We start from the raw sequence: 15684 nt of genomic DNA on the forward strand, positions 1-15684 counted from the left end.
ATGGGTTTGCGCAACCCCTCATGTCTTTCGTGTGATGAGTCCCCCAAAACTGTGCCTCCCTTTCTCCCCCTTTGCTCCTTGTTCAGGGTGTGTGTGGGAGTGAAGATGTGGCAGGGACAGGAAGCTGGGGGGGGCAGAGACCCTGGGGACTGGTTCCAGCCTCCCCCTCACTTGGCCCAGCATTTCCTGATGGGAGGAAGCCTTTGTTTTGCAAAATTGCAGAATGGAGGTTCCCCTCCCCTTAGGATTGAAACAGTTAACTGGCTGGCAGCAGGGGGTGGTTCCACATCCTCAGTCAGTTCTCCAGTAGAAAACAAGCACTCAGGGAAAATACACTTTTAAGGAGAAGAAAGAGTGGATGGGCTGAGGTTTCTGTCCTTCACTGGGTACATTCATGATTACATGATGGCACACAACAGGCTAACATTTTCCAATAGGAAGACGTGGGTAAATCACTTTCAGGATTACCTGCAAATTGTCTCTGATCTCTGATCTCTGATCCCAGAGGGCTCCCAGTTAGACTCAGGATTTTCTTGCAGAGTTAGCAGTCATTCGCTGCTGCTTCTGCAGTTGATTTATTAGTTAAAGTGCTATTTAGCCATACATTCAGCATCTCCTATCATACTTGACCTTCAACGTTGGGTTATTTTCTAATTAGAAGAATTTCTCATGCCTCTCCCATTAAGTGGAGGGACTTTTGGGGTTCTTTGCCACTCCTTCCAGGGACCCTGAGACCCTCTGGGAGTCATGGAAAATACAGCTGCTGCCCATCTGCAGCTAGTTCAGCCCTCCCCCAGCTTCTCTTGACAGGATAGGTGGTTCTCTCTTGACAACTTGTTATTATTGAGATGGACCCTAATTTTACATTGTTTTTTGAAAGATGAATTAAATGGCATTATATAAACCACACTGGCATACTTTTTCAAAAAAACGATTTCTACCCCTTTTCTTCCTTGGTGAGGTCTGGCCAAGATCCTGTAGTGATATGCTATTTGTGTGGTCAGCATGGCAGATTTTATGATATCAGAGGTGATAAGGAGAATCTGAGACTTTCAGCTGATGCTCACCACGCACCAGGACCTGCCCTAAGTTAAGGACAAGTGACTACAGTTCACTCAGTCATCACAACATTGCTGTGGGGGACAACTGCTATTTTCTCTATTGATCAAAAGAGGAAACTCTACAACAACAAAAAACATCAAGCCTAAGAGAAGCTTGTAAGAGTTTATTTGAGCCAAACTGACAATTGCTGGGAAGCAAAATCACAACTGACTGAGAAAATGCTCCACAAAATGGCAGTTTGCAGCTCGTTTTATACGTAAAATGAAAGGAGGAACGTTAAGTGAAAAACATTGGTGGTGGATTAAAGGGGAGGGAAAAAGCAAAGCAGGGAAATCTCAGATTGGGTAAAAGTAAATTGGAAAGACAGGTACTTTGACATACGTAGTACAGGATAGTTAATAGTTTACTTTTTGCATCACATAGAGATGGTAATCGGGACAAGAATAATAATGAAGGATTCTGTAGTTTTCTGCTCAGGTGAGTGGAGAAGGGATTACTCTGACATTCCAAGGGCATGTTATCCTAGATGTAAAAAGAAAATGGACAGGCTCACTTCTGGTAGAGGTTGACCTTTGTCAAGGAAGCTTCAGGGCAAGGACGTGACTTCCTGCCATGAGCCACCTTAGTTAGGAATTGTTATGTTAACGCCATCCTATGTGGTTATTTTGAGTCTCCTGAGCTTGTCAGGTTTTAACATGTGGCCCCTTTTCCGTCCACAAAACTGAGGCACAGGTGGTTAAGGAACTGGCCTATGGGAGAGCTGTGGCTTGAGCCTTGTTCGCCTGATGTTAGGGCCTGCTCTCTTCAACACCAAATGGGAACAGTTTCCACTGATGAAAAGATAGAAGCCGTTGTTACTGAACTCACATTGTTACTGAATTCAGGTTCGGCTGCTTGCTTCTCATGCGCCAATGATCAAGAGACAAGGGTTGGTGGAAAGAAAAGTAGGTTTATTCAAAATGCCGGCATTCCAGAAACATGGCAGACTGATATCTCAAAGACCACCTTCCCCGTTCCTAGACCAGCTGGGAGTTTTATAGGCACACAAAAAGAAGAACAAAGGAAAGGGGAGTTAGTCATGTGACTTGTCCGAAAGAAACATCTCCTGGGGTCCAGTTTGTTCCGCAATGCTTAGCTCGAACCCGGTGATAGGGGTGATTCATAGGAGTATGTCATCTGACGGACATTGCAGTCCAGAATTGCAGCCTGGTTGCCGGTGTCCAGATGATTGAGGGCTGACTGAGTTTCTTTCAAGTCGGCATTTTGCCAGTTAACCAGATTAACGAGGTGTGCACGTAGCCTCTAGAAAACAGTTATTGAATGAGGTAAGAGGGAAAGGGGGAAAAAAAGGAAAACAAACTAAATTGTTAAATTTTGAAAAATACACCATAACAACCTGAAAACCAGTCAGTGGTCAGTCATTGACTTGGTGACACTCTTGTCTGACAGGTGCACCTCCTCTGGACATCATCTCTGTAAACCTCTACTTTGGCCACCCTGTGTTCCAATGGTGGCTTGTTCATTCAGTCGTTCATTCAACAAAAGCTTAGAGTGGTGGCCAGATTGCTCAGTAGGTTAGAGCGCGAGCTCTGAACAACAGGGTTACCGGTTCAATTCCCGCATGGGACAGTGAGCTGCGCCCTCCACAACTAGATTGAAGACAACGAGGTGCTGCTGAGCTTCCAGAGGGGCTCCCGGATGGCTCAGCTGGTTAGAGCGCGAGCTCTTAACAACAGGGTTACCGGTTCAATTCCTGCATGGGGTGGTGGGCTGTGCCCCCTGCAACTAAAGATTGAAAACGGTGACTGGACTTGGAGCTGAGCTTCACCCTCCACAGCTGGATTGAAGGATGACTTTGAGCTGATGGGCCCTGGAGAAACACACTGTCCCCCAATATTCCCAAATAAAAAATTTAAAAACAAAAAAAAACCCAAATGCTTAGAGTACCCCAAGTGTGGGTGTTTGGAATTGTATTGGAGCGTCAGTGTGGAGCAAAGCAGAGGTGTAGTTCCCCATTGAGATTACAGTCTAGCTAGAATAGGGGGAAAACGTTTGCAGTAAGAGGACTGTTTCCCCCGTTGCTACCACCTTACAGCCAGTGGTGAACTAATCACAGCCTGCCTCTGGCTGGAGTCCGGAAGAACAGATGTAAGAGGCTGCTGGTGACGCCCTTCAGGGTGATCCTTTTGAAAACATCTGCTTTTGCTTTGTTCCCAGTGGATTTGTTTTTCTTTCCTAATGGACATTGCAGTAATAACCAATAAGAATGGGGTAAGTAATGACCAAGATGAATGAGAGGAGTCCCTTTGCAAGGTGTGCATGTCACCTCATGCCATCGTGGCCAGTGAGTGGCACAGGAGGGCCCTCTGGCTCTGACGGGTGGTCTGCAGGTGCAGAGGGAGTGAGCATGAAGGGAGAAGTGTGCTGAGAAGTCTGCTGGTTCACAGAGGGGCCATTGAGCACGGTGCCCCAATGCGGATGGCTTGCTCCTGAGTGAACATCAGCCGTCAGCTGCCCACTTGCGCTCGCCCAGACGCGACTAGCGCACTGGCCGCGCAGGCTCACGTCTGCCATGGAGCCTCCACGCCCTGTGCTAGTCTCCTGCTGCTGCTGTAGCAAATTACCAGGAACTCAGTGGCTCTAAACAGCATAGATTTATTACCTTTGGCTCTGGAGGTCAGGGTCCTAAAGGGAAGGTGCTGCGGGTCATCCTTCTGGTCCCTATAGAGGAGAATCCACTTCTTTGTTCTTCCCCAACATTAGAGGCTGCCTGCATGCATTCCTAGCTACTGTGTGTCCCCAAAAATAAGACCTAGCCGGACCATCAGCTCTAATGTGTATTTTGGAGCAAAAATTAATATAAGGCCTGGTATTATTTTATATTTTATATTGTATCACATTATATAAGACCCGGTCTTATAGAAAAATAAGACCGGGTCTTACATTAATTTTTGCTCAAAAAGATGCATTACAACTGATGGTCTGGCTAGGTCTTATTTTTGGGGAAACACGGTAGTGAGCCCTTTGTGTACAAAGCTAGCCTCTCTGGGTCTTCTGATATCCTCCCTCCCTCTCGTGGAGCTTGTAGTCTACTGCAAACATAATTACAAACAAAGGTATAAATGCAATATCCTGAGTTTACATGTGAGATAATGGAGACTCAGGTGAAGTCAGTTGCCTAAAAGACTTAGTGATCAGATGGAGTAGTTAGTTCTAAGTTCTGCTCAGATTTCGGAATTCCAGGCCAGAGCACTTTTCGTCGCCAGGATGATACAGTTCCCCTCAACAGGTGTTCAGGAGGATTTAATCTCCCAACTTCTGAAGGAGAAGCTTTGAGCTGACATTTAGATGGGTGTGTGTGTGTGTGTGTAAAAGTATATTTGACATCACAGTAAATTCTCCGTTAACCTTTGCTGAATCACAATTGATTTCAGAGCCTCCGACAGAAAACAGTAGCAGCGGTGGGATCCACGTCATGTTTTGTCTCTGGGCAAATGGAGGATCCAGGTGCTGCCATTTCCCTTCCGATCCTTACAGTCCGCCTGCAGCCCATCCAGCCAAGAGCCCCACCACCTTCCCAGAACAAAGCATAACACTGGTGGAGGTGGAGGGAGCAGCCAGTTACACATTCCCAGGGGCCACTTAGCCACTCAGCACTGACACCTGCTGTGGACCAGGCAGAGGGAAGGTAGGGATGTTATTTTAAAAGCATACAGTTAAAGAACACTTGTAAGAAGCATGTCAAATAATTGACAAAAACATTTTTCTGAAATATGAATACCTACTATATGCTTCCTGCATGTACTCCAAGTATGAAAACACATTTTATAAAGTACTAAGATCAAATACTTACATATCTCTCACTATACACCAAGCAGTTTTAAATATTTTGCATATGTTAGCTCATTTAACTAAAAACTCTTATGTGGTAAGGAGTGCCGCTCCCTGTGAGGAAAAGGAGGCGGAGAGCGGTGCAGGTCTTGTTCACACGCCTCATTGCTGATTCCCACCCGCAGCATCTCCTGCGGGCTCTTTCCCCTGACCTGAGCTCTGCCGCCTGAGGCCGAGACCTACCTCCTCCCGTCGCTTCCTCTGAAGCCCTACGTTCTTTCTTTACTGATTGGGGAAAAAAACCCACATGTTGAAGCTGGTCCCCCAGAACATTTACAGCCTTCTAGAAAAATCTGAACAATACTCTAAGTTGTTTGTAAACAGTACTTGAGCCTTGAAGTATAAAAGGTAATCAGGTGCACAGGTTTGGGGGTGACGCCAAGCTGCACTTCTGAAGTTCTGTTTCCGGGGCGGGGGTAGGGTTGGAAAACAGCCCATTAAAACAGTAGTGGAGTATCTGGCCGCAGCGCAGACAGTCACCAGGATCCAAGTACTTTGAAGGATGCAGTAATTCAAGCCCTTTCCTGCCCCTCCGGTGTGAACACATACAGGGTGCTACCCCTGCACCACGCGGACCCAGTTCTGGAAATAAATAGGAAATAAGAGTTTTGGCCCAAAGGTCCTCATTTATTCATTCACTCCTTTATTCACTCATCGAACTCATGCACATTTATTGAGCTCCTGCTAGGTACCAACCTCCGTTCTGGGCTCCAGGGAAACAGAATTAGATGCAGCCCCCATGTTCTAGTCTGGGGAGGCACACAACAGAGAAGGAAGGAAGTTAATAAACGACAATTTCAGAAAATAACATACCACAAGCAAAGCAGAGCAGGTGATAGAACACTCGCCGTTTCTGCAGGGGGAGGGCCAGTGCTCAGTTTAGGGAAACATACCATCTTTGGGCAACCCAAAATGACGGCTTGGAATCACTCTGAGTGCCAAGGGGGAGGAACATGAGGTTCCAGGGACCACATCCTGACAAGCTGGGGGCTACACACGGGCGGGGAGGGAGGGAGGCCCACTGCGCACGCGTGCTGTGGGGGACGAGGGTGAACGGCAAGTGGAGACGGCCCGCCAATCAGCGCGGCTGGGGGCGGGGCTTCCCCGCAGCGCCCCCCGGGAGGCCGCGGGCGACTTCCGGCAATAGACCCGCGGCGCGCGGCCGCCGTCTGGTGGGGAGACGGAGGCGGGCTGCCTCCAGGTGGGGACTGGGACCCTTGGCACGCCAGGTAAGGACAGCGACCGTCAGCCCCACGTACGCGCTGCTTTTGGGGACGGTGCGCCAGGTGAGGTCCGGGGCGGTCTATGGGCCTGCGCCCACTCCTGCGTGACCTCGGCACACCCGCGACCCCGCCTTCGCCCCCGCCGTGGGGGCCTGAGTGTGACCCCCGCGGAGTGGCCCTTGCTCTTCGCCGTCTTCAGGACTCCTCCCGTCCCTCGGCCTGGCGACCTCCCACCGACCTCCCGTGTGCCCTCCGGCGCGGGCCTTGTGTCCCCGCCCGCCCCGAGCCCCTTCCTCCCGCGGGCACCTGCCTGGGTGGGACCCTGCTTCCCCCGAGGGCACGCTGCCTTCCCCTCCTCGCCCGCAGCCCCGGTCGGTCTCGTCCTCAGCTGCCTTCCCTGGTTGTTCCTTGCAGATGACATTTCTGAATTTTGCATCCTCCCCTTCGCTGTAAGCTCAGTTTTGACCCTTACGTCCCTGTTCCCTCTGTCTCCCTGGGCTTATTCAAACGCATTTTGAAAACTCAGGAATCTGTCGTTTCCCTCCCCCCCCCCCCCGTGAAGCCCATTTCTCTTGCTCCTCGCAAATCCTTACCATTCAGCCCTATCAGAAAAGGCACAATTTTCTCTTATTCTTTCACATTCCATATTTCTCTCTTTTTTCTTACGTTCTCCATTTCCATGAAGCATCCGTGAATCTCTCAGGCATTCTTACAGTAAATCCCATTTCTGATGCTCAGCCCTCAACTTGCCATTTCTTGATGTTCTTTCTGGATCAGATTTTTTTCACAATTATAATCCATGTGGATGTTTGACCCTAAGTTACTTGGAAACCTGTAAGAAAAAGAAAGCAATAAAGGTCAAATGCTTATCAAACTGAGTACCAGTCATTCTTTCTTAAAACAATGAAAATTTTTTTCTCAAATTTTATGATGAAAAATACGAAATATGGGGTAAAAACTCCCTTGCCAGTTTTTGTCTCTATGAAACCGCCTTACTATTGTTTTCCTTATAACTTGTTTGTTTTTTTTCTGTTCTTATATATTTCTAGTATTTATAGCAACAGCTCTTGTTCAACACTGGTGTTTTGAAGATCAGCCTAAATAACTGCTGTAAACTGGTTACTCCGTTTCCTTTTCATCTAACTTAAAAAAAATAGGAAAATACTTGTAGCCTTTTAAAATTTATTAGTTGTTTCCTGTCATGTTTTCCCTGTCTTAGTGTTTTTATATTTAGATCAATTATTACTTTAGATCGTTTCTGGTGAAATGTGTAATGTAAAAAATGTCAAATAACTGCAGTTTTATAACATCTGTTTTCATAGGATGTTCAGGAATTGCTGTTATAAAAATATAGTGACAGCGTGGCCTCTGGAGTTGAATTCCAGGAGTGTAAATGCCAGCTCTGCCAAAGTTTCAGCCTCAGTTTCTTCATCCATAAAATAGAGAATTAAACCTGTAAAGTGGTGATGAGAACATTTCCTACCATGTAGGGTAGTGTGAGGACTGAATGAGGTAATGCAGGGATCTTGTTAGAGTAATGCCTAGCCCATGCTAAGATCTAATAAATGTTTGCTATTATTATAATTATTAGTTAACGCAAAGTATGCTTGTTGAGAGACATTCCTTGATTAGTTCTGATTCTCCCATGTCAGGATTTTCCACTGGCCAATGAGCTTCATGAAGCCCTGTTCCCCTGGGCTCCATCTCCAGGTCCTGCCCTGTAAAACAGAGACTAAGGAGATTGACAGTAGTGTGGCCTCATGTGCTCTCGGACATCAGTTGGCATAAAATGTGCCTAAAATTGCAAATTGTGCCAGTTCTTTGCCACGGAGTAGTCACCCTTTGAGAGTTGCTCTCATACATTTCAGGAGTAATTTCTAGTTGTTTTTTGTTTTGTTTTTGTATTTTGAAATTCTGAAAACAAAGGTAATTTTAATTGGAAAAAAACTCTTAAAAAAAAAAAAGAAATACCTAGCATTTCAAGTCTTTAGCAGAACAGATAACAAATTCTCAAAAAATGATAGGTCATCATCATTCTAAAAGTTAGATGACTCAGATTGGGAATATTTTTAAAAAGTTGAGACCCAGGCCTTTCAAACTGCAACTTGTCTTTGTCACCCCTCCCCACCACCCTGTAGCTTTTTTGTTATTGTTCATAATAACTCTGCTTCCGGAGTCTGCTTTGTAGTTCATGATCTGTATAAGATTGCACTTTAGAATAAAACTTCATTGTAACACAGAGAGCATAATGGGGCAGATCCGTCAGTACCCACGTCTACAGAGAAACAGATGTTTTCCTCTGTTGAAAATAAAAACCTTGGAAATGTACTGTTTTTATTTCCATGGTCCATTTAGCTGCTTTCTCTCCTTGCAACAATGGAGCAAGATACACTTAGCAGCTGAAAAATTCAGGCTCAGTGGATGTATTTTTCTGCAGAGTTGTTAAAGTGAAAGTGAAGTATCTGTAGAGTTTCGGTAGTTGTAAAAGAATCGGTTATCATCCTGGAAACACCAAGCTGACTCAGCTTTACATTGGAACTGGGTGAATGCCACAGGGACTGATGTGAGGCGTGAATGTAAGTGCATTAAGTGGTGAGCGGATATCGTGGCTAAGTGGTAAGTACAGTGTGTGTGTCACAGTTTTAAAACATTTCGTTAGCTGAGGTGTCAGCAGGCAGTTTCTGTTGCCTACGAGCTGTTCTTTCTGCGTCCATTATCCCATTCTGTCTATCCTGCAGTCCCTGGCAGATTCTCCGAACAACTGCTTATGCTGAGGCATAGCTCAGAAACTTGCAGTTATTCAGACAAGTCCAAATTCTGTAGATGGGCAACATTCTCCAGATCTGGCTCCGTCACCTTTTTTGGCTGCTACGTGCCAACCTGCCTGTCAGTTTGTCTGCTCCGGCCCTCCTTTTCTACTTCTTGTTCTCAAATGTGTCCCGTGCATTCCCATCTTTGTGTTTTTTCCACCCACATTTCTCTGATTGGTGTTTTTTCCTTTGCCTCCGCTCTCTTAAGACCTAACCGTGCTTGAAGGCCAGCCTCAAGTGCTAGTTTCCCCTCAGAGGTTTCCCAGATGATTTGTTTTTCCTCTGAATTTCTTTGAGTCATTCTCTTTACTACTCAGTCAGCACTCACATTACACAGTTGCGCATCTGTCTATGCTTTTATGTATTTTAAATATATTTACATATTATATTGTGTGTGTGTGGGTTGGGCTTCTCACGTGTTTTGCTGTTGCTTTTTAGTTCCCTAGCTAGATGGTGCACCCTTAGGAAAGGGGCACGCAGCATAATAATGCGTTCTGTCTCCTCGAATGCTTGTGACGGAAGTCTTCCTGTGTTCGGTCTATTGAGTGATAGGATACTCTGCACGGTTGCCACTTGACTTTGTTTAAGTCAGAGAAGTCTGAATCCACACTTTTAGTATGATATTGAGAGATACTTTTGGCAGTCGTCAGACATGGTTTTAACATAATTTTCTCTTACGTGTTTTTTATGAGACTACATTTGCCACTTAAGTGTCATCTGCTACATCGTGGGACTTCTTTTGTGTAAGTGTTCTTTGGTCAGTATCTGAAGCTTCATGAAAATCGGGGGCATCCTGTCAGAGACAGTCTGATAATTCAGTGGACTGGCTGTTCTTGGGTGGTGGCTTTTGCATGTTAGGGTGATCAGCTTGTGAAACAAACCTGTGAGATGAGCCTTGTCAAAATAGTTTCAAGGAATGGTTTTTAAGTCTCTTCTAAACCAAGAATTTAAATTAATCAATATGTGATTGAAAAAGATGCTTTCTGATTATAAATTAAGTTTAGCACGGTTTTGGAATCCTCTTGGTACAAAGGAAAATTACGTCATCATTCATTTTATATATCAGTTCAGGAGTTGAGCTCTTGTCATTGAACCAGGAATATTGTTGAGGGCTTATAATTTCCTTCTGAAAAACTTTTTGTCTCCTTTAAGCCAGTAATAATGCCTACTTACTAACCTTCTTTGTTAGTTACACTAAATATAGTAGGGAGATAGTATTTTGAATGCTTTCATCTCTCACGTACTCTATAATATAAATAGTCCACATTAGTGAAATACCCCGTCTGCTGTGCACATGAGATTAATATTACTTGACTGAAACTATTTTTGATTGAGTTATCAGCTACCACTCTGTGGGTAAATTCAGTGTATACTTTCTAGTTCTTAGAGTACTGGCTTCTTTATAACATTTTCTTCTTTGTCGATCATTTCTTTCTTAAAATACATTGTTTTCTTGACTTCCTGCTTCTCCTACCTCTGTGTGTCTTCCTTTTCAGTTTCCTTTCTTGGCTCATCTTCATCTGCTCGTCCCTAAATTCATGACAGTGTCCCTTAGACTTTGTCCCTTGGCTCTCTTCTTTTCCTACTCTGTCTGTTATATCTTTGCATGGCCTTGATAACTGTTTTAAGTGCTGATGGTTTTCCTATCTTGCTCTCCGGCCTTACTCTGTCTCCTGGGCAATGGGTCTGTTTGTGCATGCGTTCATTCAGTGTTACCGAGCTCCTGTTATGTGCCTGGCTGGCACTGGTCAATTGGGTAATTGGAATACAAAGTTGAACGAGACATTGCATTTTCTTGGAGGAAGACAGCAATTATTACTGTGAGGACACAGGGTGGTGACACAGACCATGGGACGGGCAGAAGAGCAGTCAGGGCGTTGTTTGGCCCGGAGGTCAGGGAAGCCTTTCTGGGGGGGCCGGGGCAGTTTGAATCTGTAATGTGAACACCTGAGGCACTTCTTAGCCCTCACGGTGCTTGAGAACCACTGGTGGGCCTTTCAAAAAGACGGAGCCATCACCGCTAACACTCACACTATGTAACTGTTCTGGGATGGGCTAAGCACTTGTGTTTTTTAAACCCTCCGAAGACTTAATGTTCCGCAGGGGTTGAGAACCGCTGATCAAAGGAAGGTGATTTCAGGCAGTGGAAGAGCTGGTGTTTGAGGTCTGGCTGCACCCATTTGTAAGCTTTATGAAGATAACAGGGTGTGTTTCATCATTTTTAGGTCATAATGTTTACACCTGGAGTCTAGTACGGTGCCTGTCCCCAAGGGGCATAGCTAACTTGACAGGCATGTCCAAAACTGAAACCATCACCTCTTTGTTCCTTCCCGCAGTCACGTACCCAGAATCCAAGTCTGGGTTATCGCTTCGATTTCCCCTCCCACGTGCAGCCAGGCCAGGACTGTCCCTTGCCCGTGGTCCTTCCAGGACCTTGTAGCCGGCTTCCCTTGGAGGCAGTGAATGAGAGAGCAGAAGACCACGAGCATGACGGAAATCCCTGGGTGGTTGTTGCCTCCGTCTCCTGAACATTTCCAGACTCTTCTCTTCCCGCTGTTCCTGTTGCAGCGGTGCTCTGTCACCTTTTATTTATTTTTATTTATTTATTTTTTTTTAAATGAGATGTGATTTTTTTTTTTTTTTTAAGATTTTATTGGGGAAGGGGAACAGGACTTTATTGGGGAACTGTGTACTTCCAGGACTTTTTTCCAAGTCAAGTTGTTGTCCTGTCAATCTTAGTTGTGGAGGGTGCCGTTCAGCTTCAAGTTGTTCTTTCCGTCTTAGTTGTGGAGGGCGCAGCTCAGCTCCAGGTCCAGTTGCTGTTTTCTAATTGCAGGGGGCACAGCCCACCGGCAACCTTGTGGTTGAGAGGACGCGCTCCAACCAACTGAGCCATCCAGGAGCTCAGCAGCAGCTCAGCTCAAGGTGCCGTGTTCAATCTTAGTTGCAGGGGGCGGAGCCCACCATCTCTTGCGGGAGGAATTGAACTGGCAGCCTTGTGGTTGAGAGCCCACTGGCCCATGTGGGAATCGAACCGGCAGCCTTCGGAGTTAGGAGCATGGAGCTCTAACCACCTGAGCCACCGGGCCGGCCCCTCTGTCACCTTTTAAAGGCCAGTGGTCAGTAGGCTCCAGTCCTGGTTTTTCCAGCTGGTATACCCCCTCTGTTCCCCACAGTGTAACCCTGATGTCTTTGCCAGGCTCTGTGTAATCTGATCACATACCTGTTAAGCTCCTTTCTCGGCCCTCCAGCTCCTTTGACTTGATCTCTCCCTGAAGCTCCCCCACTTCTTGCCACACACGCACTTCTTGCCGATCCCCCCCACCCCCCACTGATACTGTGAGCTTCGGCCTAACTCAGCCAAACAGTTGATGAACACGAACATGTTTCATGCCACGTTGCTTCTCATTTTCCTTTGGTGGAGTTCCTTCGTCATTCCCTCACTCCTACATGTCCTTCAGGCACGAACAGAGATGTCACCTCTGGTGAATCTCACACATGTGCAGTGTTGGGATGGTGAATCCAGCCACACTCACCGAGCTCGTCAGTCTGGTACGGCTGAGGTCTGTGTTATCTTCACTCCTCTGCCACCAAGCATGGCCAGCATTTATGGCCCATGAAGACATTTAAATACTAAGTGAGAACTATATTTTTTAAATTAATGAATAAATGTAAGTGAAAAGACACTGGTGAATTATACATATATATTTTTTAACATAAATTAACTGTTTTTTATAGGAGAACTATGCCATTTTTGGGTCAGGACTGGAGGTCTCCTGGATGGAGCTGGATTAAAACAGAAGATGGCTGGAAAAGGTGTGAGTCCTGGAGTCAGGAGCTGGAAAGAGAGAATAACCAGCGGAACTTCGATCACAGCGTGTAAGTTACCGCTGAGCAGGAGCCGGGTCCTGTAAGAGCCTGCTGAACCTTTACGTCTTACCTAGTTTTCAAGTCGCTGGAAAGCTCCGTGACTTGAGATTTGGCTGAGAATTGTCCACACACAAGGCTGGTGGGAGGACGCAAGTTGGTCAGCTAAAGACTGAGCCCAGTAGATTGCCTGGTCCCCACACAGAGGTGCTGCTTTTGTCATTTATTAAGGACTCGCTGCCAGACACTCATAGAAGCCAATATATGGCATGAGCTTTTGAGAAAAGAGAGGGCTTTCACTGTGCCCCCCACCATCAAGGATGCAGGAGGCAAGGCTCCAGTCTCTCTCCTCATGGGGTTGAGGACAGCGGGACGGGCTGGCATGCAGAAGTGCTACTGGGGCAGGTTTCAGTGGGAGTGGTTTTGGAATCTGACCACTTACACGAAGAAATACATGGTCAGGGACTTCCGGGCCCGATCTTCCCAGACAGCAGATCCTTTGCTTCTGAAAGGGTTCCGGAGTTCAAGTTCTGGTCACATCCTGTCCTTGGGTTCCATGCGGGGCTGGAGGTGAGGGTGGTAGGCGGAGAATGGTTCTGGGAGCGGCTGGAGGTCAGAGTTCTCTCTGCGGCCCACGCTGCCCAAGCTGCCCACGCTTTGGCTGCCTGACTTGGGGGTTTGGTCTGTTATCTCTGAAAGGCGACTAACTCAGCATCTCATTAGAAACAGGATGGGACCAGTTTGAGCTGGTTCTGCAGTTACACTTTCTTCTTTTTAGTGAAAATATTTAATCCTGATAGTCGTCTGAGAGATAGGTATTATTATTATTATTAAACCACTTTATAGCTGAGGAAATTGAAAGATACAGTTTTGGCAATTTGTGTCAGAGACCCATAATAACAGTGGCTTACATAAGATGAATAAATTTCTCTTTTAAAATTTTTATCTTTTTATTAGTTTCAGGTGTACAAAACAACATAATAACTAGACACACCCTTCACAAAGTGACAAACCCCCCCATTCTACTACCCGTCTGACATCGTATATATTAATAGCTGTTACAATTCCATTGACTCTATTCCCTATGCTGTCCTCTACATCCCGTGACTCTATATACAGAGGGTGCCAAAAAATGTATACACATTTTAAGAAAGGAAAATTGTATTAAAATTGTAATACTCAATATATACAGATAATAAAAGATGAATACAAGTCACGTTTGACTTCTGCAATTACAAGAGGTGCTCAAAGTGGTTCCGATTAGCATAATTTGAATACACTTGATCACACTTGATTCCCCGAACAAATCCCGTTTGATTGTGGTGTATGATCCTTTTACTGTATTGCTGAATTCAGTTTGCTAATGTATTGTTGAGGATGATTACATTTATGTTCATCAGGGACATTGCTGTAATTTGTGTGTGTGTGTGTGTGTGTGTGTGTGTGTGTGTGTGGTGTACTTGTCTTGGTTTTGTTTTCCGGGTAGTGCTGGCCTGGTAAAATGAGTTTGGAAATGTTTCCATTTCTAATTTTTGCAAAAGTTTGAGAAGGATTGATAGTAATTCTTTAAATGTTTGATAGAACTAATTAGTGAAGCCATCTGGTCCTGTATGTTTGTTTGTTGGGAGGATGTTGGTTACTGATTTAGTCTTCTTGTTAGTAATCGCTCTATTCAGATTTTCCCGTCATGATTTAGTGTTGGTAGGTTGTGTGTTTCTGGAACTTGACTATTTGTTCTAGCTTGTCCAGTTTGTTGGCGTGTAATTGTTCATAATAGTTTCTTATGACCTTTAGTATTTCAGTGGTATGAATTGTAACATCTCCTTTTTCATTTATCATAGTTCATGAGTCTTCCTTTCTTGGTGAGTCTAGCTAAATGTTTGTCAATTTTGTTTATGTTTAAAAATAAACAGTTCTTGGTTCATTGATCTTTTCTATTGTTTTTTTCTAGTTTCTCTTTCATTTATTTCTCCTCTGATCTTTATTTCCTTTTTACTACTAACTTTGAACTTTGTTCTTTTTCTAGTTCCTTGAGGTGTAAAATTAGGTTGTATTTGAGATGTTTCCTGTTTCTTGAGGTAGGCACTTATCACTATGACTCTCCTTAGAACTGCTTTTGCTTCATTGTAAGTTTTGGTGTATTTCCATTTTCCTTTGTCTCAAGGTATTTTTTAAATTTCTCTTTTGTTTTCCTCTTTGGCACATTGGTTGTTCAGTAGCATGTTGTTTAATCTCCACATATTTGTGATAGTTCCAGTTTTAGTCTTGTAATTGTATTCTAGTTCATACCATCATGGTCAGAAAAGGTGCTTGAGATGATTTCAATCTCAATTTATTAAAGACTTGTTTTGTGGCCTAACATATGATCTGTCCTGGATTATGCTCCATGTGCAGCTTGAGAAGAGTGTGTCTTCTCTTGCTTTTGGAGGGAAAATTCTGTATATGCCTGTTAAGTCCATCTGGTCTAACATGTCATTTGATGCCAGTGTTTCCATACTGATTTTCTGTCTGGACGATCTGTCCATTGATTAAAGTGGGCTGTGACTGTCCCCTGCTATTATTGTATTGCTGTCTATTTCTCTCTTTAATTCTGTTAATATTCGCTTTACTTATTTAAGGGTTCCTATGTTGGATGCATAAATATTTACAGATGTTATATCCTTTTGTTGGATTGACCCTACATAATGCCTTTCTTTGTCTCTTCTTACAGTCTTTGTTTTAAAGCCTATTTTGGTCTATTTTTAATGTAATTATAGCTACCCCAACTTTCTTTGGGGTTTCCATTTGCATGGAATATCTCTTTCCATCCCTTCACTTTCAGTGTGTGTGTG

General features: G+C 44.8%; 1 protein-coding gene across 11 annotated transcripts in view; it reads left to right on the plus strand.

Moving 5' to 3' along the window:
* FBXO25 (F-box protein 25) overlaps positions 1 to 15684 on the plus strand; it is a 66153-nt gene that overhangs the window by 11130 nt on the left and 39339 nt on the right. For 10 of the 11 annotated variants that reach the window (XR_004422916.1, XR_004422915.1, XM_033105235.1 and 7 more), the window contains one exon: positions 12725 to 12865. Coding sequence is in view for 9 of the 11 variants with exons in the window: in XM_033105235.1 (XP_032961126.1) it covers positions 12732 to 12865 (134 nt within the window). In the remaining 2 variants the exon portion in view is untranslated. Of the gene's footprint in view, positions 1 to 6026; positions 6183 to 12724; positions 12866 to 15684 lie in introns of those variants that run through there. The other variant, XM_033105231.1, reaches the window with a different exon arrangement.

Source organism: Rhinolophus ferrumequinum, chromosome 4 (assembly GCF_004115265.2).
Source record: "Rhinolophus ferrumequinum isolate MPI-CBG mRhiFer1 chromosome 4, mRhiFer1_v1.p, whole genome shotgun sequence".
In the NCBI taxonomy this organism is placed as follows: Eukaryota; Metazoa; Chordata; class Mammalia; order Chiroptera; family Rhinolophidae; genus Rhinolophus; species Rhinolophus ferrumequinum.